The sequence below is a fragment of the Aethalodelphis obliquidens genome, unplaced genomic scaffold (genome assembly GCF_003676395.1).
Source record: "Aethalodelphis obliquidens isolate GAN/ISIS:26980383/991018 unplaced genomic scaffold, ASM367639v1 scaffold17, whole genome shotgun sequence".
NCBI lineage: Eukaryota > Metazoa > Chordata > Mammalia > Artiodactyla > Delphinidae > Aethalodelphis > Aethalodelphis obliquidens.
This window is the reverse complement of record NW_020837961.1, coordinates 22,981,769-23,006,410: the sequence shown is the minus strand read 5'-3', so window position 1 is coordinate 23,006,410 and position 24,642 is coordinate 22,981,769. Positions and strand designations below refer to the sequence as shown.

The window sequence follows — 24,642 nt, the reverse complement described above, 5'->3', positions numbered from 1 at the left end:
TGTTTCCCTGTACACATGTTCCCATGTCCCTGAGCTCTGAAGGGCTGGCACTAGGTTCCTTTTGTATTTCCACTCTCAACCTCCTCCCACCTTCTCCACTCCCTCCTCCAACACCACACACACACACACACACACACACACACACACAAATTAGGCTGTGTTTTCTTCCTCTTGAAATCACCACTTCCTTTGTGAGCTCCGTAAAGTTTTCTTTGGCCTTATATTTTCCCAATTATTTCCTCCAAAATAAAGCCACCACTCAAGAATGATAGCTCTTTTCATGGAAGGAACAACCATTCCTCACGTTTTGCATATATTAGACCCATAATTGTTATTTTAAGAATCCAAGGCTATAAAGAAGTCAATTTGGGGGGAACACAAAACAAACCAAATTACTCCAAAAATAGCCATGAACACTGCATTTTGCTTGACACTGATGGCAGCAATCCCACTTTTTAAAAGCAAGCAGTAGTAGTAATACTATAGAAATCACCCTTATAAATAAAAATCCCAATTATGTGTGGGCAAATGAAAACAACTGATAGAAATCTGAGACGAAAAAATCCAATTAAGGAAAAAAGATAACGTCCTAAGGAAAAAAGCAAATAAAAATCAAATGAGAAAAGAAAATTACAGCAATGGAAAGAAAAGACCACTTAAGGATTATAAAAGTTATATTTATTCACGATGCTACATTTATTGCATTCCCTTAGAAAAATGGAGACTATTTATGTACCCAATTTGCACATATAAAACTTTATACAAATTATGTGTAGCACATAAAGGCCTCTGGTACAGCTAAAATCCTGACACTACAATTTGGGTAATCCTGCTTCAGGGTCTCCAGTTTATCAAGTCTGTCCACAGAAAATAAAAACTGGAATTATAGTCAGTCTTGCTGCTCACACTTAGAAATTATTTTAAATATAATAAAATAAAACGTTCAATTACTCTAAAACCCAAAAAAGTAAACTGGAAGGGGATATATTTTACCAATTTCATTTTAACAGTATGACAAATTCACACCTTATTTTGGCTAGGTCTTTTTAAAAAAAAAAATCACCTTAGTTTTGACATTATTTCTAAGCTGTGGCTGCTTCAGAAGGTAATTTGTCAAAAATATTTACCGAACAATTAAAAAAAGTAATAATAATATTCCTTTTACAAAATGGTACAACAACACCTTAAGGAACCAGAAAATACTAAATGTCTTTGGCTATGTAACTAAAAGGCCATTCTTCCAAACAAAATAGGGCATATTCACCTCAGAACCAACTACAGAAACAGAAAGCGTAACAGAAATATGCATAGAATTTAATGAGAATTTGTCTTGCCTTTTTTTCCCATTCTACCCATATAATAAGCAAGGAGAATGCAATTTACATAATCTTCCCAGATGAGACTCAATAGCACTACAAAGATACCCAAACTTCTGCAAAGGCAAAGTGAATTAAAACAATTACACAACTAAGTGAAGACTGAAGGGACAAATGTTATTTGCAATTTTCTGTTTTTTAACTTGTTTGCTTCTTTTTAAGCCTTACAAGTGTAGAAATTATAGCTGATAAACAAAAGTCACAAGCCTCACAAATGGAACTATAATATAAAAATAAATCAAATGAAACATTTATTAATAAATGAAGCCTACTTTATTACTTCAAGTGTTAATGATAAAAAATTTTCAGCACAGCTGTTGCATTTAAAAAAGTGAAACTACATACTATGTTTCTAGCTTGGTAAACAGATGAACCTGATGTCTTTGAATGACATAACAATTGAGCATTGTACAGTACATCTTATGAAGACCCGTAAATTAAAGAACTACTGGTTTAAAGTTAGTGATTATGAAACAATTATGTATTCATAGTTTCAGCTTCTTTTTTCTTCCTCGGCCATCAGGTGCTCCATCCATTTTACGTTTCTGGGTCTACAAACAAACAGAAGGATTATCTTCATCACAAGAGTAATATTAACATGAAATACATTGGAAGACTCATGATAGCAATTTATTAATAACTGCCACTTAGTAACAGGTATTACTTTTCTTAACCAGAATAACCTTAATTCTCCAAATAATCTTATCTACATATTTTACTAACATAAATACCTTAATGCTAATAATGAAGTAAATGAGTAATTCACAATTAGCAATAGTAAATCAATACACCAAACAAATGTATAACATGCCCTCTCATCAAAAGAAAGCAGTAATGAGAAATACTTTGTGAGTAAACTAGACTTTCCTGATACATTCACTTACGCATGACTATATAAATTATTATTAGATAACAGAATTAGATAACATTATTAGATGACTTTTTTTCTTATAATTCTTGCCTTCACATTGCTAAGATATCATTGGTACAATAAATCAAAGTTTAGAAGTGAACAGTAAAGGTTGTAAAGGCCACTGCCTTCCTAATATTTCTTTACATATTCTAAAATTATAATGTGTACTCTCAACATCAAGTGTAGGCTCTTGCCATTCACAAGACAGACCTTCCCATATTCTCACAAATCCCCATACTGTGAACTACCATCATAACATGATTTTCCCCACACAATGCAATCAAGTTTAATTTATACTTTTAAAGCAATCCAAGGCCATACTACTTACCAAAAAAAAAAAAAAAAAACTAACACATCAGTGATAGCCAAGTAATGTTCAAATTCTTGAAAAAAGTTAAGTTCCCCAAGAAAATATTTACATTTTCATGAGTACTTACTGAAGGTTTTGGTCCTCTTTTCTTTTTCTCTGCCTTCTCCTTTTCTTCTAGTTCCATGTTTTCTCTTTCAATCAAGGTAATTAAAGTGTTACACCTCCTCTGGAGCTCCTGAGTTACAAACATAAATTTACATGGTAAACTTGTATTCTCCATCCATAAGTTTTCATGATTACAATTTCAAAACCAAAGGTATGTTTTAACAGTGTAATATCACTTATATACCCCCAATAGACAAAATTTTAAAAAGCAAAAGGAACTGGTAATTTTCATACACAATCCATGCTAGGAGGATAAAAAAAGGTATCTGTAAACTTTTCACTTCATTATTTAAGGCCATACTGTTGTGTATTTTTCATAAATCCTTCCTTCACTTAGGAACTGAAGCAGTGAAAATGAACATCTCTTAATATATGCAATTCTGCTACATAGTGTCTATGCCTGAAAACTGTCGTCTACCTCCAAAACTTAAAATTAACAGAGCACATATTTGAGGGTCAAAATCAACTAAAACTTAATAAGAGGTATATATAATCTTTCCCTTAAACGCATTACCACTAGAATTGTGGTAGACGGTGTACCACCTGCCGTCTTTCCCAGTTCGGGAAAAATAGTCATAGAAATCTATGATGAGTTTTACCTCATCTCTCCTTAGCAGTCTACACAGGCTCCAGAAAGGATTTTAAATTATAGTGTAGAAATAGTAAATACCCCTTAAGAAAACAGGAGTCCATTTGTATCATTGCTGGCTACCTACTGAGTAAAATTGTTTTTTTCCTCTCCTTGTCGTAACATTCTACACAAATGGTCACGATAAAATCATTTAAAAATATTATTGTATAGGACACAACCATATAAGGTTTGGAAATATTTGCAATAGTATATATAGAGAGAAGGTAGTACACTGCCTTTATTTCCTTTAACAGGTACACTGAGATACACATGCCAGAATGTGTTACAGATGTACTATGGCATGAATCTTCTTGGCTCTTAGAGAAAGATTATGCCTCAACTGTTTATCACAAGGGGCCATACGCATATTATCATTTTGTATGTGTGCCTTAACATGAAACACATTAGGAAATAACACGCAGTTTTAGACCATGGTATTGTACTAGTAAATCAATGTGACACTGCATCTTGTTTCACTCACCACAAAATCACTTATTAAAATTGTTCCTACTTTAAAAGACGTAATACAGAGCTTATAGCAACTGAATGTGTCTCCTCTAACTATGTATTTATAATGCATTTATAGTGCAACATTTCCCAAACTAGGGTTTCATAAAACAGTAGCCTCTGTTGATGTTTACTGAAAAAAACCCCTTCAGTGGTCACATTTAAAGACTAAACACTATCCTCCATCTTGAAGAGTGACAATGTATTTTAAATATACTGAGGTAAATCCTACTATAAAGTTGTTTAAACTTTGCTATCCTAGTACATCTCAAAATTAAGACTACAGAATTGTTTTGGCATTATCATCATCCTGAAGAACACAAGATGAAGCTAAAAACTCAAAGGTGGTAAAATACAGTAAGTCAGACAGAGAAAGAGACATATCATATGATATATGCGAAATCTAAAAAAACATGATACAAATGAACTTATTTACAAAACAGAAACAGACTCAAAGGCTTAGAGAACGAACTTATGGTTACCGGGGGGAAGCGGGTATATTAGGGAGTATATGAGGGAAGTATATTAGGGAGTTTGGGATTGACATGTACACACCGCTGTATTTAAAATGGATAACCAACAAGAACCCACTGTATAGCACAGGGAACTCTGCTCAATATTATGTAACAACCTAAATGGGAAAAGAATCTGAAAAAGAACAGATATATGTATAACTGAATCACTTTGCTATTATACACCTGAAACTAACACAACATTGTTAATAAACTATACTCTAATATCAAATAAAAAGTTTAAAAAATACATAAGAGAAGAGCAATTCATCAAAGCTAAACTTTTCTGAATTCTAATTTTAGGTCATTACAAATGGAACTTGCTGATCAGAAACAGGTTGATATTGGGAATAAAAACAAAACCTAGGATTAAATCAGTATAGTGTTTTACTATATTAAGCTCTTTTTAAATAACTCAAACTCAGCATTCTGATGGGCAGATGCGTGAGTACAAGTCCTTTCTTTATAGAAATGTGTTCATTTATAAAACCAAAAGTCAAATTTTAAATTGTGATCATTACATTCAGAAGTTAAAATTGATGGTGACATTTCCTACTTAGAACCTGATTAAAATTCACATAAAAAATTAGTCCTATCATATATAGTGATGTTAAAAGATGTGCTATTAAACAATAGAAAAAATAAACTTTGTAAGTTACTTATGACATTAGGTTTTTAACTGTGGATGTAACTTTCTTAAGGAACTGATTTAAACTGTAATACAAACAATATTGTAACAAAAATTTACTTCAAAGATACAGCTGAACCACAGTTTTCTCTTAACAGAATTTAAAAAGTTACCTTAAAGAACATTAAATAACCTACTTCCTTTGAACTGTCAGAGGAAGTTTAATTCTACTACATTACAGAAAAAAGCCCCCAGTACTCACCATTGCAGTTCTGGACTTTAGAAACCAGTCAAATCTGAACTGAGGAGAGTTGCGAATACACTGTCGCAATTCATCATAAACATTTTCTTTGTCAAATCCAAGCTTGTGAAGCATACAGATCAGAAAACGATCCTCTTCTTCAGTGTAGTTTTTTCCTTTGTTAGTACCATAAGATATTCTCAGCTGATGAAAAGGTGCTTTGTACCGTCCAATCTATGAAAATCAGATTTTATATTATATAAAATACAAATCCTATATAATCTATGTTTCAAACTCGGCTTTAGTAAAGTTAGCTATAAATGTTGTATTTCACATCAACTTTCTATCCAAAGTCAGTTACATTGTAATCTTTGTTCTAAACCAACTTCAGTCTTTATTATTTTAAAAAGAAATACAGACTCAGACTTTCTGGTATACCACACAGCAAAGAGCCAATCATAGTGACTCTGACGCAGATATATCAACTGAAATACTGAGGTAAATTCTGTTGAGAACACCTATAATGTTTGAATGCTGTCCTTTGAAAAAAAATTTTATATCATCATTTCTTTTCCTTTTTAAAAGTTACTTTAAACTCTCATATTACTGAGAGAAGTTATTTTACTATCATATTTATTAATATTCAAAGTACCTTCGTGTCAAGTGCTTTTTTGATACTAATTCTTCTTTGAATTCTTGCCTCTCCCCTTTCAATCTGAGCCATAATCTTCTCTATGTCCTGCAGCTCATTGCATCTTTCCCAGAACACAGCTGTAGGAATAAGAGTTGGGCAGATGAGATAGGTGGGGGAAGGGCAGAAAGATAAATAACTTCTTGTTGTAAGTGCTCTATTTTACTTGCTAAGGATTAAGAAATGTTTCCATTTTCCCCACATCTAACACTAGTAAGTCACGTAATTATTTCTCAGTTTCCTTAACTATGAAGAAACCAGGAAGATAAGCTGGATGATTATAGGAAGTATCCCCCAATTCTTAGTTGTGTCTATTCTGAAGCTCTGGGTGGACCACCAGAGCTATACCCACCTGACAATCTGACTGGCTCCAGGAGACACAGAAACACATAACACTTGAAAACTTATGAAAGACAATGAAATAAAAATGAAGGCACTATTATTCAGTGACCTATTCTTGTTTCCTTGGCTACAGCTAGTGAATGGGGGTAAAAAGAAAAAATTAACGATGCCATTTTAAAGAAGGGGAGATTTTCCAATTCAATTTTTAAAAAACACAAAACAGAACAAGGCACTAGGGCTTCCCTGGTGGCGCAGTGGTTAAAATTCCGCCTGCCAATGCAGGGGACACAGGTTCGAGCCCTGGTCTGGGAAGATCCCACAGGCCGCGGAGTAACTAAGCCCGTGCACCACAACTACTGAGCCTGCGCTCTAGAGCCCGGGAGCCACGACTACTGAGCCCACGTGCCACAACTACTGAAGCCCGCACACCTAGAGCCTGTGCTCCACAACCAGAGAAGCCACCGCAATGAGAAGCCTGCGCACCGCAACAAAGAGTAGCCCCTGCTCACCACAACTAGAGAAAGCCTGCACGTGGCAACGAAGACCCAACGCAGCCAAAAATAAATAAATAAATAAAATTTATTAAAAAAAAAAAAACAAGGCACTAAGTTGTGGTGAAATTAAGCTTATCAAAACAGTATTCAGAGTAAGAAAATCTGAACTTTCCAACAGCTCTCCAGAAGCCTGAGAACATTCTTATACCTATTAAAATAATAGGAGAATTACCTGAGTATTCAATGACTTCTTCTGGAGTTTTTCCTTCTACTTCTCTTGCTATATTTTCAATATCATCACGACCCCACTTCTCATTGGCTTTGATAAACTGGTTAAAATCTCTCTTATTCCAATTGGTAAATCCCTTCAAAGCGATGGAAACAAAATATATAATCACAGCACACTGAACTTGGGAGAAAAGCTATTAAACTTTACCAATGCTGCTGAGTATTATAGAAAATTTTCAGTTGCTCCAAGTTTTCTTTTTAAGTTAAGTGCTTTTAAAGTAGTAGATTTTCATGTACATAGATGAGCACTTTTAGCAATACATCATATATTGCTTAGATAGCCAAGCAATTGAAGCTGAGTGGGAGAATAAAGAATGCTGCACAAAAAGGTGACATTTTCACTGAGCTTTCAAAGAGTAGAAGTTTGCCAGGAGGAATGAACATATACTAAAGGGCAAAGATATAAACCAAGTGGGAAAACAGAAGGAAAATAAGGCTTTAAAGGTAGGTTAACGCCAGATTCTGAAAGGCCTTGACTGAAACTTAAAGGATGTTAAAAAAGTATGGAGCAGAGATTTGTCATTGAGAATTATAACTTAGTAGCAACGTAGAAGATTCACAGGAAAGGGAAGATGGGAGTGCTGGAAGAATGGTGATCAAAAGGATACCCATTCTACCAAGGCTGGTGCAAATCCATAATCTTCTCTACCACCTCAACAACTAATGACAATCAAAATGTAGCAAACACCATATGCCCATGCTTTATGATCACCAATTATTCCATTTTTGAAATCAAAAAAATGTACTTCCTTTATATATTCCAACACAGCCTAAGACAGCACCTTACAAAATAATGTTACTAAATTCTGTGTTGACTGAAGGCTATACCTGTGTTAGAAGCTTCTCTTTTTCCTCTAATTCTTCATCATTAAGGGGTTCAGCTTCATCAATTTTAAGCTGTTCTTCTTTTTGTGCCTGTGCTGCATTTGGTAGGTCAGGATTTCGAGGCACCTAAAAATATTTTTTTTTTCCTATGTCATCAGTCAATATATTTTAGGAAGTATGCAATCAACTAAACTCTTAACCAAGTACATGACATTTCACAAATTTTTCACAATTTTTAATCCAGCCATGAAAGAAAACATATTGATATTCTGCATTTATTAAGTTAAAAACAAACCAGATTAGGGACTTCCCTGGTGGCCAAGTGGGTAGGACTCCACGCTCCCAACGCAGGGGGCCCGGGTTCGATCCCTGGTCAGGGAACTAGATCCCGCATGCATGCCGCAACTAAGAAGTGCGCATGCCGCAACTAAGAAGTGCACATGCTGCAACTAAAGATCCCACAAGCCACAATGAGGATCCCACATGCTGCAACTAAGACCCGGCACAGCCAAATAAATAAATAAATATTTTAAAAAACAAAACAAAAAACCAGGTTAGTTACGAACAAAGTGTTACTTCTTCTACCTTGTACCCAATCGTTTTTCTGTAATATAGAATTTCTTTTTCCAATAATTCAAATAGACGTGGAGGAAAGAACTGGAAATCCTGAACATTAGGTTGTTTTGGAGGTCGAGGAGCCTAAAAACAAAAAGTATTCTTCATAAGAAAGCAACTATTTTGCTTTAAATCTATCTATAACCTTTATTCATTCTATAAAATCATGACAGCCAATTCTCCAAGCAACTGAATGCATCTTCCACTAAAACTGAACAAACATTAATCAAATTTTAAATGCTTACATTCAAAATTAATCTTTAGAAAACTTTTAACAAAAGCTGAAGCAGGTGTACTGTAAGAAACCATAAAATCTAATTCTCAATCTGATTTTATCTCAAGAGTATAAGAAGAAAAATGATTTACAGTTCCAATATTTTTAGACATTTGTGCTCTGTCAACTCACCTTGGGTGCTTTAGGTTCACTGACACGAAGAGCTTCCCTGAAATAGGCATCAACAGCATAGTTGGCTTTTCTTTCTCGTTTAGGTGGTTCAATCCACTCTGTGAATGCAATCTAGCACATGGGAAACAATTCAAATCACCAACTTTATTATATAGTCGCAAATCCTACATGAATGCAACTCCAGCTATGTACATCACTACGACTGTTATTTATAAATGCAAAGATATTCATAAAATTCTAGACTACAAGCTCTATGAGGCTAGGGACTATGCAATTAACACACAGGAGGTCTAGTGAAGAGCATAGGCATTCAGTAAGTATTTCCTGACCAAATGAATACTAGGTGAAAAACAATGCTACAGAAGGTTTAGAACCCCAATTAGGAGACAAATGTAGATATATATTTAGCCTAGAAAAAATTCAGAGGATGTACATGCCTAAACATTAAAAGGGAAAGCACTAGGTAGAATTTTTTTTTCTTCTACCCTGTAGGTATTTTCTAATTTCACTATATAACAGCAAGTATTACTTATGAAATAAGAAGTTATTCCCTTTAATTATTACCAGCCAATTCTGCTGTTTAAAAAAAAAAAGTCTAATAAGGTTGTGATGATTTTTTTTGGCAAGTTTTAATTTTCAAATATCCCAAATTACTATAATCACCCCACACAACATCGTGCACTGTAACAGTATACATAAACTTTTTAAACATTTCACTTTACCAACTGAAAATGTCGCATTAAATTTAACACAAAAATGAAAATAATTTAGTTGTGAGTAAACAGAAATGACTGCTGTTTGAGACAAGGCATTACACCTAACACTTAAATTCCAAGTTTCAAGTAAAATATTAAGTCTTCAAGTAACCAAAATCTCTTTCTAAATTACCTTTTGTTTTTCTCTATAATCTTCTCCTTCAAAGTTATAAACACTCGACTCTGTATCCATTGTAAAGTTTCTAAGTGAGCTTTCACCCATCTTGGAGAGCTTTTCATTCATCTCTGCAGTCTAGGAAACAAAAGAAACATCCTATTAGATGGAGAATTTAAAAAGCATGAGAACTATAGTCAAAATAAATTAGGCTTTATACTACATAAAAACTTCTTTCTGTGGAAGTCAGATTACCGATAACTCACATAACCATTTCCTCAAACAGTTCTGGTTTAAAATATTTTACATATTAAACATATCATTTAATCTGCATCTCACCTTCTTTGCACCTCTTTCCAAAATACCATCAATATCCTCATCAGTAATCTCGCTTTCCTTTGAAGCAAATACATGTGTTGCCCCATGCCTTATCATTTGAAGCATTTCATCTTTCCCAATTTTGTTCAGATTCTGATCCACAAGTCTTCCTGAAAAAAAGGTTTTATTGTGTAATGTTAATCAAACAAACTTTAGGTTACTGGATATTTGGAATTTTAAATGTTAGATGTAATACCACATAATTTTGCCTCAAACGTCAATCATTTCTGTTTATTCTCATCTGATAATTTTCATTTTTATATAAAATACCAAATTCTAATCTGTAAACTCTGAAATATTTCTAAACTTTACATATTACATAATGAAGCCTACCGAATGCCACTTCAATAAAATATATTCTTGTACGGTGAGAATGACAGTAACTTGGGATATCTGAAAATCAAAATTATTACCATAACTTTAAGTATCAAAAGGTGAGAGTATTATAAACACAAGAAGTTTCTGATAAGCAGAAACTGATTAGTATTATTACTAATGCTCCCAAATCAGCTTGTTCTACTTACAAAAGTATAAAAACCTTCATATTGCCAAACTTCAAGAGCCACTCACATATACTTCTTCTATTTTAATTTTTCTACTTCAACCAACTTGTAATGAGTAGGTAAAGATACAAGCTGTTTTCTGGGACCTTACATACTTGTATCATGGTTTTGGATCCCTAATAGAATGCACCATCAAATATGTGACTTTCAAAGTTAGAATATATCCACAGAACATGCTTCTTGAAAGCTATCTCACTGCTATCAAAATGCTCTTAAGCTTACAGAAATTACTTCCCTGTGGACTGGGAGGGAACTTTTCAGACATAAAGTACTTCTGTATATTCTCATAGTTTTAGTTATACCCCTTAGTCCACAAAACAGTTAACACAGAGGCATATGCACCCAAGGCTTGTTTGACTAATATGTCTATAAATGGGATTAACAAAGCTTCTAGCACAAAATTTTGCTCCAAAAGTTGCCTTAGTAAATATTAAAAAATACCCCAAAAACATTAAGTCAAAAGACTGAAAAAGCTTTTCTAAGCTGACTGTAAAAGAATTTGTATATTTTTAATCTTCAAAAAAAAAAAAAGAGAAGGGTTTCAGAAATGAAAATAATTGAGAACAAGAACCATAAGGCAGATGTATTTCTAAAAGCATGGATGAATGTGAGGGGGAAAAAGACTAGCCATTACATCACTCATGAGAAACCTGTTTGGCAGGCCCCAGAAGTCCCCAGAGACCTTCCTAATTAAACACTGCACTGTAATAGTTTATATAGCTCTTGATGCCCCGGATGAGTCACCTCCTAGCTGTGTAAACGGTAAATAAGTGACTTGCTTCTACCTCTGATGCCAACCTCCAGCTGGCATGAAGACTAAAGAAGGTAATACTCAGTATTTAAATATTTAGCACATGGCTTGGTACAAAGTAAGCTCACTATGTTAAGCAATTATTAACAAAAACAACTAATAATAAAGCAATCATGTATTGTCTTTTTTTTTTTAACATCTTTATTGGAGTATAATTGCTTTACAATGGTGTGTTAGTTTCTGCTTTTTAACAAAGTGAATCAGTTATACATATGTTCCCATATCTCCTCCCTCTTGTGCCTCCCTCCCTCCCACCCTCCCTATCCCACCCCTCTAGGTGGTCACAAACCACCGAGCTCATCTCCCTGTGCTATGCGGCTGCTTCCCACTAGCTATCTATTTTACGTTTGGTAGTGTATGTATGTCCATGCCACTCTCTCACTTTGTCACAGCTTACCCTTCCCCCTCCCCATATCCTCAAGTCTATTCTCTAGTAGGTCTGTCTTTATTCCCGTCTTACCCTTAGGTTCTTCATGACCTTTTTTTTTTTTCTTAAATTCCATATATATGTGTTAGCATACCGTATTTGTTTTTCTCTTTCTGACTTTATGTATACAGACACGTGGCTAACTCTATGGTTGGCATTAAGGGATAACAAAGAAATGTAACATTCCCTTCCTTACAAGGAAATTAGAGACTGGTTGACAAAACCAAGACACACAAATGTAATAATCAGTGGATAATACAACAGTATACCTCTTAGCTTTAGAGACAGATAAAATGCAATTGGTCATGACACAATTTGGGAAGGAAGGAAACCAACGTGGACTCAAGGTTACTGAGGGTTTGTTTTGGTTTTTACATTTTACACATCCCATCACTAACTCTATTTTAAGCTTCATGAAAATATAAATGTCTTCCTTGAAAGCTGATCTGGCATGAGAACTTGAAGTTCCCTTCAATTAATCCAAAATAAAATCCCACTTTCACCATCTAGTCCTATTTACAAAAATGTTTATTGTGTGTCTTGCTCTCACTAAATTATAAAGTCCTTGAAAGTAAGAACACTGGTTGGTTTCAGTCACCACTGTATTCTCAGCACTAAGAACAGTGCCTGACATCTGCTGGTGCTCAATAAATCGTTGTGGATTAGGAAAAAGAATTCTGAGTTTTACTGTTATCTCTTCAGTTTCCCCAGAGCAGTCAATTGAGTGTTAGTACATGTAAATCACTCATCACACCTCTATTTAATATGTACCACACTGAATGCTGGGTATTTTTATATACATTATCCCCTTTAGTCCTTAAAAATCTCTGTATCCCTATTTAACACATGAAGAAGAGGCTCAGATAGTGTAAAAGAATTGCTAACCAGCTGAGTCAATATTCAAATTTCAACCTTCCTGAGCCCAAACCCATCCTCTTAACAAAACTGAAGCTTACTTTAGTCTGGAATATAAATATTGTTGCCTGGTAGCTTGATTTAATATATGTTTAACAACAAGAATATCCTAAAAAAAAATCCAGGAAAAAAGTGTTATAAATTCAACCTAGTAAATTTTTAAAGTCCTAAGGCTCACCTTGTTGGATGACTATTGAATCCAGTCTGAGTTTCATCTCAGCACGTTCCACTATTCTTTCTTCTACAGTGTTATCCGTTATGAAGCGGAACACTCTGACTGTCTTGGTTTGTCCAATTCTATGGGCTCGATCCTAGAAAAATAACCAGGTTACTTTGAATCCAGTTGAAAATTCACATAAATAACATTTGAATGTGTACACTGAGAAACAAAATGAAAATATTCTCATGTACAAAATAGTTTTAAAAATACGAAACAAAACAACTATAACGGATTCATATTCCATTAACATTTCTTAAATTCTCAGTTTCAATCAAATTAACTGGTTATCTCACAAGAAAATCTTTTAGGAGGTATAGAACACGTCATAGTTGCTGAATCTGTGAGAAACTACTGTATTAATTTGTCTAGGTTATACGGAAATAAAATATACATAATGTCTCCAGACAAGACAGACACAATTATAATCTTCAAGTCTGATGATAAAAGTTTTTAAAAAAATCTTTTTTTCTTAGGTTTAAATTCAAAATGCTTTTCTACCTAAATCAAATCTAAATTTTCATTGCAATTAGGGGAAAAAGTGACATGAATAAACAATCTCCACAAACAATATAAAAATCCTAGGGGCTTCCCTGGTGGCGCAGTGGTTGAGAGTCTGCCTGCCAATGCAGGGGACACAAGTTCGTGCCCCGGTCTGGGAAGATCCCACATGCCGCAGAGCGGCTGGGCCCGTGAGCCATGGCCGCTGAGCCTGTGCGTCCGGAGCCGCAACGGGAGAGGCCACAACAGTGAGAGGCCCGCATACCGGAAAAAAAAAAAAAAAATCCTAGTCTTTAAATAGTGCCCAATTAACTACATATAAGTAATCAAATTAATTTGAATTCCATTTTCTGTTTAACTTCTGGTAAGTTCACAAAACACATCTTACAAAGCACCCCTACTTCTAATTGATCAATTTCCCCAGCCACCATTACAAACAGTCACAGGATGAAAGTGGCCAACACCAAAGATGTAAATAACACAGGTCAAATTATTAGCAATATCAAACTTTAGAACTTTTAAGTTTTCATATTAATCTATAGCCCATAAATTTTCTCAACATAAGAATGATTAGAGACTGTCATACGGAGTGAAGTAAGTCAGAAAGAGAAAAACAAATATCGTATATTAACACATGTATGTGGAACCTAGAAAAATGGTACAGATGAACCGGTTTGCAGGGCAGAAGTTGACACACAGATGTAGAGAACAAATGTATGGACACCAAGGGGGGGAAACCGTGGTGGGGTGGGGATGGTGGTGTGATGAATTGGGCAATTGGGATTGACATGTATACACTGATGTATATAAAATGGATGACTGATAAGAATCTGCAGTATAAAAAAACAAAACAACTAATACTAAACTTTCTTTGGGTTATTTGTAATGGAAGTATGTTAACATAAATGTTTCAGACATTACATGAAATTTCTAAAAATCTTATATGTTCTGGTATAATGTTATAAGTCATAATTCTAGTTATTACTTTAAAATGTATATCTCAGAAATAACTAAAAAAAAAGAATGATCCTCTTGGGATTTCCCTGGTGGCAGAGTGGTTAAGAATCCGCCTGCCAATGTAGGGGACACAGGTTCAAGCCCTGGTCCGGGAAGATCCCACATGCCACGGAGCAACTAAGCCCGTGCGCCACAACTACTGAGCCTGTGCTCTGGAGCCTGCAAGCCACAACTACTGAGCCCACACACCTCAACTACTGAAGCCCACACGCCTAGTGCCTGATCTCCTCAACAAAGACGAGCCACCGCAATGAGAAGCGCGCACACCGCAACGAAGAGCAGCCCCTGTTCGCCACAACTAGAGAAAGCCCACACACAGCAAGAAAGACCCAATGCAGCCAAAAATAAATAATAAAATAAAATTAATTAAAAAAAAAAAAACGAAATGATCCTCTTGATCTGGCCAAGATAGTCCCACACATGGGCCTGAAATTTTAAACATCTAATGTGGCAGGCAGGTTAGTAGCTCCCCAAACCCACTACCCCTTCCTCCTGGGACACAACTATACTATCATTTACCAACTCCCTTGCAGTAAGTTATGCTATGTGATTGAGTGCTGGCTAATGAATGTGGGGTCACTTTCAGTTCTGCCCATAAAAAAATTTCCTGGGCAATTCTCAGCTTTCTCTCCTCCCCTTTCTACCAGAAGGATGCAGATATAATAGGACTCTAAGGTCCTAAGATATGGCAAAGATGTAAGATGGAAATACCCTGATTTAGATGGAAGATCACCAGCAAAATACCCTCACTGTACTATGAGGTCAGAGAAAATACAATTCTACGGGATTAAGTCACTGACATTTGTAGACTGTTTATCAGTTTACTTTAAAACTCTGTTAGGCACAGAATATATTTGTTATCTCTTACCATAGCCTGAAGATCTACTTGGGGATTCCAATCCGAGTCATACAAAATTACTACATCAGCAGTAGCAAGATTGATGCCAAGACCACCAGCACGTGTGCTTAACATGAAAACAAACTTTGTGCTGTTTGGTTCATTGTATGCATTGATGGACTCCTATAGACACAAAATAAATGTCAGAAAATTATTTTATCTGATAATTTTTTGATCTCCCCTCCCCAGATTTTACTTACTTGTCTCTCATCATGAGGTGTCTGCCCATCCAATCTACAGTAGTCATAATTTCTCCACATGCAATAATCTTCCAAAATATCCAATACCCTCGTCATCTGACTGAAGATTAGTACTCGTGAACCTGTCAGCAAACATTAACAGCCCATTATCAGAAGCTTCAAAAGTAAAAAGAAAAAAAAAAATTATTTAAATTTAAGGCTAACCAAAACCAAGACTAACCAATTACTCCTTAATTCCAGGTTACGTAGTTAGTTACAAGAAAAAAACTGTACATTATTTATTATCCAAGTTAGTCACTCCCCACATTATTCCCATCAATGCACAAATAGAAAAGGGTAGTATTTACACAACACACTGAAGGAAAGTGTTTTTGTAAACAGAAAAGGGTATTTACACCTCTGGCCTGGGAGGTCTTGCCATCCCAAAGGCTGAGAGAATCACTATCTTTTTATCCCACATACTTAAAAATAACCCTCCACCACAGCTCCTCCCTGTGCACAGCCCGACACATCTCCGAACACACACCCAACACCCTGGTCTCATTCTAGTTCTCAAGACCCAATCCAGATGGAAGGACCATAAATATGCGCCTCACATCTAGACCATCACCCTTCACTTATGCCGTGACTCAAATTATCCAACTGCATTTCTTCAGCCAGCTGCACACCACCTTCAATAGGACTTACGAAGACAAAGGGATCCTTTTAAAAAATAATGATTACGAAACTATCTTCTCTTAGAAGCTGAGGCTGATAATCTGCTCTTGTCCACCCTCCCACATCCTAAATGCATACGGACGTTCAGTAGTCTCCTAGCAAGTTCCTGCCACTCCTCCCCATGTATTCAATTTCTTCAATTACTAAGCTTTTAAGGAAAACTATTTATTTATTTATTTATCTATCTTTATTTATTTATTTAGCAACAGGGTCCCGGTTTACTCTGCCTTGGAAGGGTGGTCCTGAGAGTGGCAGGTGCCACCCTGTCCTGGGAGGTGGGAGGGCCCGAGGGCCGGTTAAGGCCAGTGGCGGGAGAAGCGGGGGATACTGCCCCTAGAATGCAATGAGGCCAGGCTGAGGCCCAAGGAAAGCATTTTACAAAATACATTTTAGAAAAAGGTATAAAAAGAAAAAAGTAAACCAATTCACTGGCAACTCTTACAATGTTTTCAACAGTCAATATGCTAGAGGAAATTCATCTACTGGTACAATTTTCATTCTTACCAAAATATACAGAGAAACACAAATGGAGAAACTTTAAATCTGGCTGTATACTTCGTATTACAGAATGAATAATTTGTCTATGAAATGCCTTGATGTCTGGGATTTGGTTCAAAACGTTCTCAGAGATGGAAAGTAGGTACGATGTAGATGAAAACAAGTTTTGCCATGAATTTATAACTGTTGAAGCTGGCTTCCTACTAAATTCTCTCTACATTCTTGTAATTTAAATACATCTGTACACATACTCAGTTTCATATTAAAAGCCAATGTGTTACAAACAAAACCGCTTTGGGTCCGTGCACATGTCATTTAATTAAATTAAAAATCCACACAAACAGCTAAGAAAAAATACCATGAACACAACACCACTGTCTACCAAAGGCTCTGGGAACTACATATGGGTGAGAAGAGCATTCTTGGCATTTTATAACAAAAAGTTGACATTTCTAGGAAAGCATGTATAAAATAAGAAAGAACTCTCCCCCAAATCCAGGGAGTGTGGCTACCCTAACTACTGATCACTTTCTAAAAGATTTAAGGCTTAAAATAGGAGGGCGGGGGGGAAGCTCAGATAATGGACAGAAGTTTTTAAATGTCCCACACTTCAACTTTAGAAAGTGCCAGAGTAGTCATTTCATAGGGTAGGATGGCTCCTTCATCTTAACATCAGAATCTTAAGATATCTGTCTTAAGACAGTTTCCATTACTTCTCCATTTGATACCAGTAACGTAAGTACCTTGTTCTTTTAATTTAGGGAGCAGTTTGTCTAACACCACCATTTTGCCACTGTTGGTAACTAGATGCATGTCCGTTGTGTAAGGTGGACCAGGTTCAGCTCCGTCAAAGAGATATGGGTGATTACAGCATTTCCTCAACTGCATCAGGATGTTCAGTAGCCTCATTTTGTCCATCTTCCCTGCAGAGTTTAGTATATCTATATCCTTCATTAATATACGAGTATACCTAGTGAGAAGAAAAACATTTTAAGAGGGCTCAAATGTTCCTGGGACGAGTCTCTGCCACTTTACATCCTCAATCCCATCTCAACCCAAAATACCTGTAAGAAACAACCCATCAACTTCTAAGGTGTAGTTAGGAGTCTATCACCTATAACCTCTTTCTTCTTCTGTTTCTCTTTATTCCCCCCAGTGTTCTAATGTGTACCATTAATGCTTTGGGCCTTGAGGCCCGAAAGAGTAAATTCGTCTCCTTGGGATGAATTGAAATGAAACAGTATGATACAACATTTTTAAGTAATAAAGCAAAACTTAAAAGACCAGTTTTAAACATAATTTTTTTGTGTGTATGTGGTACGCGGGCCTCTCACTGTTGTGGCCTCTCCCGTTGCAGAGCACAGGCTCCCGACACGCAGGCTCAGCGGCCATGGCTCACGGGCCCAGCCGCTCCACAGCATGTGGGATCTTCCCGGACCGGGGCACGAACCCGTGTCCCCTGCATCGGCAGGCGGACTCTCAACCACTGTGCCACCAGGGAAGCCCTAAACATAATTTCAATTCGTAGTCTTTTCCAACAGAAGAGTGCCACTATTCCATTATAATTCAACGTAGCTAGTGTAGCATTTGGGTAAGAACATTAAGAGCTAAGGAGGGAGAAAGAATCATGAGAGCATAAAGCATATGATGATGATAAAATGAATACAATGCGATTTAAATATAAGTAAAAGTGTACAGGCTGGGGGAAGAGAAGGGATCAGTTAAGCTAAGGCTGGATTATGAAAAGCCTTGACTGTATACACTAAGAAGTTAGACATTATTCTAAAGGAAAGAGCAATCTGTCCAAATACCAAATATTCAGCACCTTGAACCCACTGAGCAAAGTAACATAAACAATGAAAGCAATCTATGCTTAACAACTCCAATTATGGGGCACGAAATACTCAAGGCACCCACAATTCTGACTGATATAAAGTTCCTCAATATGACTATAACTAAAAAAGATTTGTCTTCCCTCAGCATTGACTCATGTCTTAATTCTGTATTTTAGAACTATATAAGACAAGCCTAACCCTAACACCTTTCAAAATTTTTAGGATGGCCTATCTTCTACACTGGTCATCTCTTTACCAGATAACATCCCCATTTCTTTGCCTTACATCCCTTCTGTCCTTTTACCAACAACTGCAGACCCTTGCAAATACTTATAAAGTATGAAACAATATACTTGAGATGTGTTCTCTCCTGGTTATACCACATTGGCTATTTATTCCCCTCCTCTGAACACTACACTTAAGTCAGCGGTTTCCAGCCTTTTAGATTTCAGATACCCATAAAACTTTTAAAAAAAGACAAAAAGAGGAGGAAATGAAAATTAAAACCACAGTGAGGATTGGTTCAAGCTGGCGGAGTACAGGACGTGCTCTCACTCCCTCTTGCAAGAGCACCAGAATCACAACTAACTGCTGATCAACGACAGGAAGACACTGGAACTCACCAAAAGATACCCCACATCCAAAGACAAAGGAGAAGCCACAATGAGACGGTAGGACGGTAGGAGGGGCAATCACAATAAAATCAAATCCCATAACTGCTGGGTGGGTGACTCACAACCTGGAGAACACTTATACCACAGAAGTCCACCTGGAGTGAAGGTTCTGAGCCCCACGTCAGGCTTCCCAACCTGGGGGTCCAGCAACGGGAGCAGGAATTCCTAGAGAATCAGACTTTGAAGGCTACTGGGATTTGAATGCACGACTTCCACAGGACTGGGGGAAACAGAGACTCCACTCTTGGAGGGCACACACAAAGTAGTGTGTGCATCGGGACCCAGGGGAAGGAGCAGTGACCCCAAGGAGACTGAACCAGACCTACCTGCTAGTGTTGGAGGGTCTCCTGCAGAGGTGGGGGTGGCTGTGTATCACTGTGAGGACAAGGACACTGGCAGCAGAAATTTTGGGAAGTACTCTTTGACGTGAGCCCTCCCAGTGTCCGCCATTAGCCCCACCAAAGAGCCTGGGTAGACTCTAGTGTTGGCTCACCTCAGACCAAACAACCAACAGGGAAGGAACCCAGCCCCACCCATCAGCAGTCAAGCAGATTAAAGTTTTACTGAGCTCTGCCCACCAGAGCAACACCCAGCTCTACCCATCACCAGTCCCTCCCATCAGGAAACTTGCTCAAGCCTCTTAGATAGCCTCATCCACCAGAGAGCAGACAGCAGAAGCAAGAAGAACTACAATCCTGCAGCCTGTGGAACAAAAACCACATTCACAGAAAGACAGACAAGATGAAAAGGCAGAGGGCTATGTATATGTACCAGATGAAGCAACAAGATAAAACTCCAGAAAAACAATCAAACAAAGTGGAGATAGGAAACCTTCCAGAAAAAGAATTCAGAATAATGAGAGTGAAGATGATCCAGGACCTCGGAAAAAGAATGGAGGCAAAGATCGAGAAGATGCAAGAATGTTTAACAAAGACCTAGGAGAATTAAAGAACAAACAAACAGAGATGAACAATACAATAACTGAAATGAAAAATACACTAACAGGAATCAATAGCAGATTAACTGAGGCAGAAGAACGGATAAGTGACCTGGAAGACAGACTGGTGGAATTCACTGCTGTGGAACAGAATAAAGAAAAAAGAATGAAAAGAAATGAAGACAGCCTAAGAGACCTCTGGGACAACATTAAACGTAACTTACATTCACATTATAGTGGTCCCAGAAGGAGAACAGAGAGAAAAGACCAGAGAAAATATCTGAAGAGATTATAGTCAGAAACTTCCCTAACATGGGAAAGTAAATGGCCACCCAAATCCAGGAAGCGCAGAGAGTTCTATACAGCATGAACCCAGGGAGAAACACACCGAGACACATAGTAACCAAATTGGCAAAAATTAAGTACAAAGAAAAATTATTGAAAGCAGCAAGGGAAAAACAACATACAAGGGAACTCCCATAAGGTTAACAGCTGATTTCTACTAGAAACTCTACAAGCCAGAAGGGAGTGGCATGACATATTTAAAGTGATGAAAGGGAAGAACCTAAAACCAAGAGTACTCTACCCAGCAAGGATCTCATTCAGATTCGATGGAGAAATCAAAAGCTTTACAGACAAGCAAAAGATAAGAGAATTCAGCACCACCAAACCAGCTCTACAATAAATACTAAAGGAACTTCTCTAAGTGGGAAACACAAAGAGAAGAAAAGGACCTACAAATACAAACCCAAAACAATTAAGAAAATGGTAATAGGAACATACATATCGATAATTACCTTAAACGTGAACGGATTAAATGCTCCAACCAAAAGACACAGGCTCGCTGAATGGATACAAAATGTATGCTGTCTATAAGAGACCCACTTCAGACCTAGGGACACATACAGACTGAAAGTGAGGGGATGGAAAAAGATATTCCATGCAAATGGAAATCAAAAGAAAGCTGGAGGGCTTCCCTGGTGGCGCAGTGGTTGAGAGTCCGCCTGCCAATGCAGGGGACACGGGTTTGTGCCTTGGTCCGGGAAGATCCCACATGCCGCGGAGCGGCTGGGCCTGTGAGCCATGGCTGCTGAGCCTGCGCGTCCAGAGCCTGTGCTCCGCAACGGGAGAGGCCACAACAGTGAGACGCCCGCATACCGCAAAAAAAACAAATAAACAAAAAAAAAAGCAAAAAGAAAGCTGGAGTAGCAATACTCATTTCAGATAAAACAGACTTTAAAATAAAGAATGTTGCATGAGACAAGGAAGAACACTACATAATGATCAATTCAAGGGATTGATCAATCCAAGGGATCAATCCAAGAAGAAGATACAACAATTATAAATATATATACTCCTAACATAGGAGCACCTCAATACATAAGGCAACTGCTAACAGCTATAAAAGAGGAAATCGACAGTAACACAATAATAGTGAGGGGACTTTAACACCTCACTTACACCAATGGACAGATCATCCAAACAGAAAATTACTAAGGAAACACAAGCTTTAAATGACACAGCGGACCAGACAGATTTAATTGATATTTATAGGACATTCCATCCAAAAACAGATTACACTTTCTTCTCAAGTGCGCATGGAACATTCTCCAGGATAGATCACATCTTGGGTCACAAATCAGCCTCAATAAATTTAAGAAAATTGAAATCATATCAAGCATCTTTTCTGACCACAACGCTATGAGATTAGAAATCAATTACAAGGAAAAAAAACGTAAAGAACACAAACACATGGAGGCTAAACAATATGTTACTAAATAACCAAGAGATCACTGAAAAAATCAAAGAGGAAATTAAAAAATACCTAGAGACAAATGACAATGAAAACATGACAATCCAAAACCTACGGGACGCAGCAAAAGCAGTTCTAAGAGGGAAGTTTATAGCAATACAAGCCTACCTCAAGAAACAAGAGAAGCCTCAAATAAACAATCTAACCTTACACCTAAAGGAACTAGAGAAAGAAGAACAACAAAACCCAAAGTTAGTATAAGGAAAGAAATCATAAAGATGAGAGCAGAAATAAATGAAATAGAAACAAAGAAAACAATAGCAAAGATCAATAAAACTAAAGGCTGGTTCTTTGAGAAGATACACAAAATTGATAAACCATTAGCCAGACTCATCAAGAAAAAGAGGGAGATGACTCAAATCAATAAAGTTAGAAATGGAAAAGGAGAAGATACAACAGACACCGCAGAAATACAAAGCACCCTAAGAGACTACTACAAGCAACTCTATGCCAATAAAACGGACAATCTGGAAGAAATGGACAAATTCTTAGAAAGGTATAACCTTCCAAGACTGAACCAGGAAGAAATAGAAAATATGAACAGATCAATCTACAAGCACTGAAATTGAAACTGTGATTAAAACTCTTCCAACAAACAAAAGTCCAGGACCAGACGGCTTCACAGGTAAATTCTATCAAACATTTATACAAGAGCTAACACCCATCCTTCTCAAACTCTTCCAAAAAACTGCAGAGGAAGGAACACTCCCAAACTCATTCTATGAGGCCACCATCACCCCGATACCAGAACCAGACAAAGATACTACAAAAAAAGAAAATAACAGACCAATATCACTGATGAATATAGATGCAAAAATCCTCAACAAAATACTAGCAAACAGAATCCAGCAACACATTAAAAGGATCATACACCATGATCAAGTGGGATTTATCCCAGGGATGCAAGGATTCTTTAATACACGCAAATCAATCAATGTGATACACCATATTAATAAATTGAATAAAAACCATATGATCATCTCAATAGATGCAGAAAAAGCTTTTGACAAAATTCAACACGTATTTATGATAAAAACTCTCCAGAAAGTGGGCATAGAGGGAACCTACCTCAACATAATAAAGGCCATATACGACAAACCCACAGCAAACATCATTCTCAATGGTGAAAGACAGAAAGCATTTCTTCTAAGATCAGGAACAAGACAAGGATGTCCACTCTCACCACTATTATTCAACATAGTTTTGGAAGTCCTAGCCATGGCAATCAGAGAAGAAAAAGAAATAAAAGGAATCCAAATTGGAAAAGAAGTACTAAAACTGTCACTGTTTGCAGATGACATGATAATATATAGAGAGAATCCTAAAGATGCCACCAGAAAACTACTAAAGCTAATCAATGAATTTGGTAAAGTAGCAAGATACAAAAATAATGCACAGAAACCTCTTGCATTCCGATACACTAATGATGAAAAATCTGAAAGAGAAATTAAGGAAACACTCCCATTTACCATTGCAACAAAAAGAATAAAATACCTAGGAATAAACCTACCTAGGGAGACAAAAGACCTGTATGCAGAAAACTATAAGACACTGATGAAAGAAATTAAAGATGACACAAACAGATGGAGAGATATACCATGTTCTTGGATTGGAAGAATCAACACTGCGAAAACGACTATACTACCCAAACAATCTACCGATTCAATGCAATCCCTATCAAATTACCAATGGCATTTTTTACAGAACTAAAACAAAAAATCTTAAAATTTGTATGGAGACACAAAAGACCCCGAATAGCCAAAGCAGTCTTGAGGAAAAAAAGCAGAGCTGGAAGAATCAGACTCCCTGACTTCAGATAATACAAAGCTACAGTAATCAAGACAATATGGTACCAGCTCAAAAACACAGATACAGATCAATGGAAAAGGATAGAAAGCCCAGAGATAAACCCACACACCTATGGTCAACTAATCTATGACAAAGGAGGCAAGCATGTACAATGGAGAAAAGACAGTCTCTTCAATAACTGATGCTGGGAAAAGTGGAAAGCTACATGTAAAAGAATGAAGTCAGAACACTCCCTAACACCATACACAAAAATAAACTCAAAATGGATTCGAGACCTAAATGTAAGACCGGACACTATAAAACTCTTAGAGGAAAACATAGGAAGAACACTCTTTCACATAAATCACAACAAGATCTTTTTTGACCCACCTCCTAGAGTAATGGAAATAAAAACAAAAATAAATGAATGGGACCTAATGAAACTTCAAAGCTTTTGCAAAGCAAAGGAAACTACAAACAAGACAAAAAGACAACCCTCAGAATGGGAGTAAATATTTGCAAATGAAGCAACGGACAAAGGATTAATCTCCAAAATACATAAACAGCTCACGCAGCTCAATATCAAAAACACAAATCCAAAAACGGGCAAAAGACCTAGACAGACATTTCTCCAAAGAC

At 36.7% G+C, this 24,642-nt stretch overlaps 1 protein-coding gene across 1 annotated transcript in view; it reads right to left on the bottom strand.

Annotated features, from left to right (window-relative positions):
- Positions 1-656: 656 nt before the first annotated feature.
- SMARCA5 (SNF2 related chromatin remodeling ATPase 5) overlaps positions 657-24,642 on the bottom strand; it is a 46,960-nt gene continuing 22,974 nt past the window's right edge. The window contains exons 11-24 of the mRNA XM_027117078.1: positions 17,700-17,926; positions 15,742-15,863; positions 15,512-15,664; positions 13,087-13,219; positions 10,154-10,302; positions 9,833-9,952; positions 8,945-9,055; positions 8,509-8,622; positions 7,927-8,049; positions 7,043-7,175; positions 5,936-6,054; positions 5,305-5,517; positions 2,727-2,834; positions 657-1,927 (exon numbers count right to left, since the gene is read on the bottom strand). Coding sequence (XP_026972879.1) covers positions 1,862-1,927; positions 2,727-2,834; positions 5,305-5,517; positions 5,936-6,054; positions 7,043-7,175; positions 7,927-8,049; positions 8,509-8,622; positions 8,945-9,055; positions 9,833-9,952; positions 10,154-10,302; positions 13,087-13,219; positions 15,512-15,664; positions 15,742-15,863; positions 17,700-17,926 — 1,891 coding nt within the window. The 3' untranslated portion in view covers positions 657-1,861. The remainder of the gene's footprint in view (positions 1,928-2,726; positions 2,835-5,304; positions 5,518-5,935; positions 6,055-7,042; positions 7,176-7,926; positions 8,050-8,508; positions 8,623-8,944; positions 9,056-9,832; positions 9,953-10,153; positions 10,303-13,086; positions 13,220-15,511; positions 15,665-15,741; positions 15,864-17,699; positions 17,927-24,642) is intronic.